Genomic DNA, 1832 nt, shown 5'->3' with positions numbered 1-1832 from the left:
CCAGAGCAGAGTCCCACAAAACACCACGAGGAAGAGCCTCAGCCCGTGGTGCTCTCCTGGGCATGCTTGTCTTCTTAGAGCCAGGACAAGCATCAAGGCAGAGGCTTCATGTGAGCAGGAGAGGTGGTGTCAATGCGAGCAGATGGGGGCACTGCTTGGTTGAGAGCAGCGTCTTCCTGAGATGCTGGGTGCTTATAGAGGATGCACTAGTTAGGACCAAGCTCGCTAGAATGAGGGCTCAGTAACGAAATCCCTGTCTGCCTCTCCTTGTCACGTGGCAGAAGTGGTGAGGAGCCCTGCAAGAGAAGACCCCTGGCTGTGGGACCGGCTGGGCACTGCCAGCGCTCGGTTGCTCGGAGGCGGCAGCTCTCACCTCTTGGGGCACAAGCTCCCTGTCCCCAGCCCCACGCGACCCTGCAGCTTCAGCATGGAAAGTGCCCCCTCCGCCGCTCTCCCCTCTGCCTAGAGCGCAGATGCAAGGCAGCCTGCCTCTTACCTGGCCAGCTGGCACACCCCCTCGTGGTGTGTCTCTGGGCACTCGAGCAAGGGCCACGTTCCCTCCTTGCACAGGGATGCGGCCACACTTTCCCCTATGCCCTTCGAAATGGTGCAGGCCAGGGCCTCCATGGAAAGCCTGGGGAAAGAGAAGGCCACGTGGACAGGCTGTCAGGAGGTGCTGCAGCCGGAGCAGGACCAAAACTCCCCGTCACTCGGGAGGTGCGTTACTCAGACACTTATACACACCCAGCCAAGTGCGGTGTGATACCCATGTGCCTGGCCCCCCCAAAGGGAGAAAAGGCCCTGTCTGCCCACAGCTTCAGCTGTAGGGATGACAAAGGTCTCCAAACTGGTTGCTACTTCTGCTCTCCAAGCCTTCCCGATGGCTAAGGCAGACAGCTCAGATCAAACCGATGCTGCCATTGTTTCTCATGCCTTTGTCCCCTGGCAGGGACAGGGCGGGCTGGGCTTTGCACGCATCAATGCTGGAAGCCAGAAGGCAAGCGTGGAGGCTCTCCCAAGCCCAGAGGAGGTCAGATGGGAGGATCAAACAGCCGTAACATGTCAGACTCGGCCCTTGGCAGACAAGCCCCGTGTCTTTCAGCTGCCAGGACCAAGACAGCTCAGCACAGCCCTTGGCAAGGAGACATCACCCTGCAGGCAGCGGGCCTGAAGTGAGGCCAAACCTCTGACAGCAGTCTGAGCTTGCCCCTCACCTGCAAGGGTTGCCCACCACGTGGACTTGGCCCTCCGTAATGCTGCACAGGCTCCCGCCGGGCGCTGGCATTTTTTGCCCCACGGTGTGGCTCGTTTGCTCCACAAGAGCACGCAGCATGGCTGGGAGCATGTCCCTCAGCACCTGGCCACACTGCAGGGTGCTGATAATCTCCAAAGCAGCACAGGTTGCCTGAAGGGAGAGAGAGGACCAGAGTCAGCCCGGGGAAGACATCTGGAAATCCACAACTCCAAGTCCAAAGGTCTCTTCCTCACATCCAGGAGAGCACAGGACAGCCCGGGGAGCACCTCCCTTAGCAATTGGCTCTCCTCCCAGTCACATCCCTTCCCAGTCAATCCCATCCCAGTCACATCCGTGCACACCTGGGGCTGGGCTCTCACTTACTGCCAGCGGCCCAAATGCTGCGGTGTCCTCCGCTGAGCTGCAGTCCGTCTCAGCCTGATGGTCCAGCTTGGCGAGGAGTAAATGCAGCACGTGGATGGAGAAATCATCGCCTCCACTCATCGCCCGCCACAATTCAGAGGTGTCACTGCAAGTTAATCCGAATTACATATGAGCTGCGGATACTCTGGTGATGTCATGAAGCAATAGGGCATTG

At 59.2% G+C, this 1832-nt stretch overlaps 1 protein-coding gene across 1 annotated transcript in view; it reads right to left on the bottom strand.

The window, feature by feature from the left end:
- Positions 1 to 1832, bottom strand: part of LOC112549039 (maestro heat-like repeat-containing protein family member 2B) — a 6219-nt gene that overhangs the window by 3108 nt on the left and 1279 nt on the right. Inside the window, exons 3-5 of the mRNA XM_025195853.1 lie at positions 1619 to 1763; positions 1215 to 1405; positions 502 to 634 (exon numbers count right to left, since the gene is read on the bottom strand). Of these exons, the coding sequence (XP_025051638.1) occupies positions 502 to 634; positions 1215 to 1405; positions 1619 to 1763 (469 nt within the window). The remainder of the gene's footprint in view (positions 1 to 501; positions 635 to 1214; positions 1406 to 1618; positions 1764 to 1832) is intronic.

The sequence above is a fragment of the Alligator sinensis genome, unplaced genomic scaffold (assembly GCF_000455745.1).
Source record: "Alligator sinensis unplaced genomic scaffold, ASM45574v1 scaffold3065_1, whole genome shotgun sequence".
In the NCBI taxonomy this organism is placed as follows: domain Eukaryota; kingdom Metazoa; phylum Chordata; order Crocodylia; family Alligatoridae; genus Alligator; species Alligator sinensis.
Note: the sequence above shows the minus strand (reverse complement) of the source record. Positions and strands in the feature narration are given on the sequence as shown.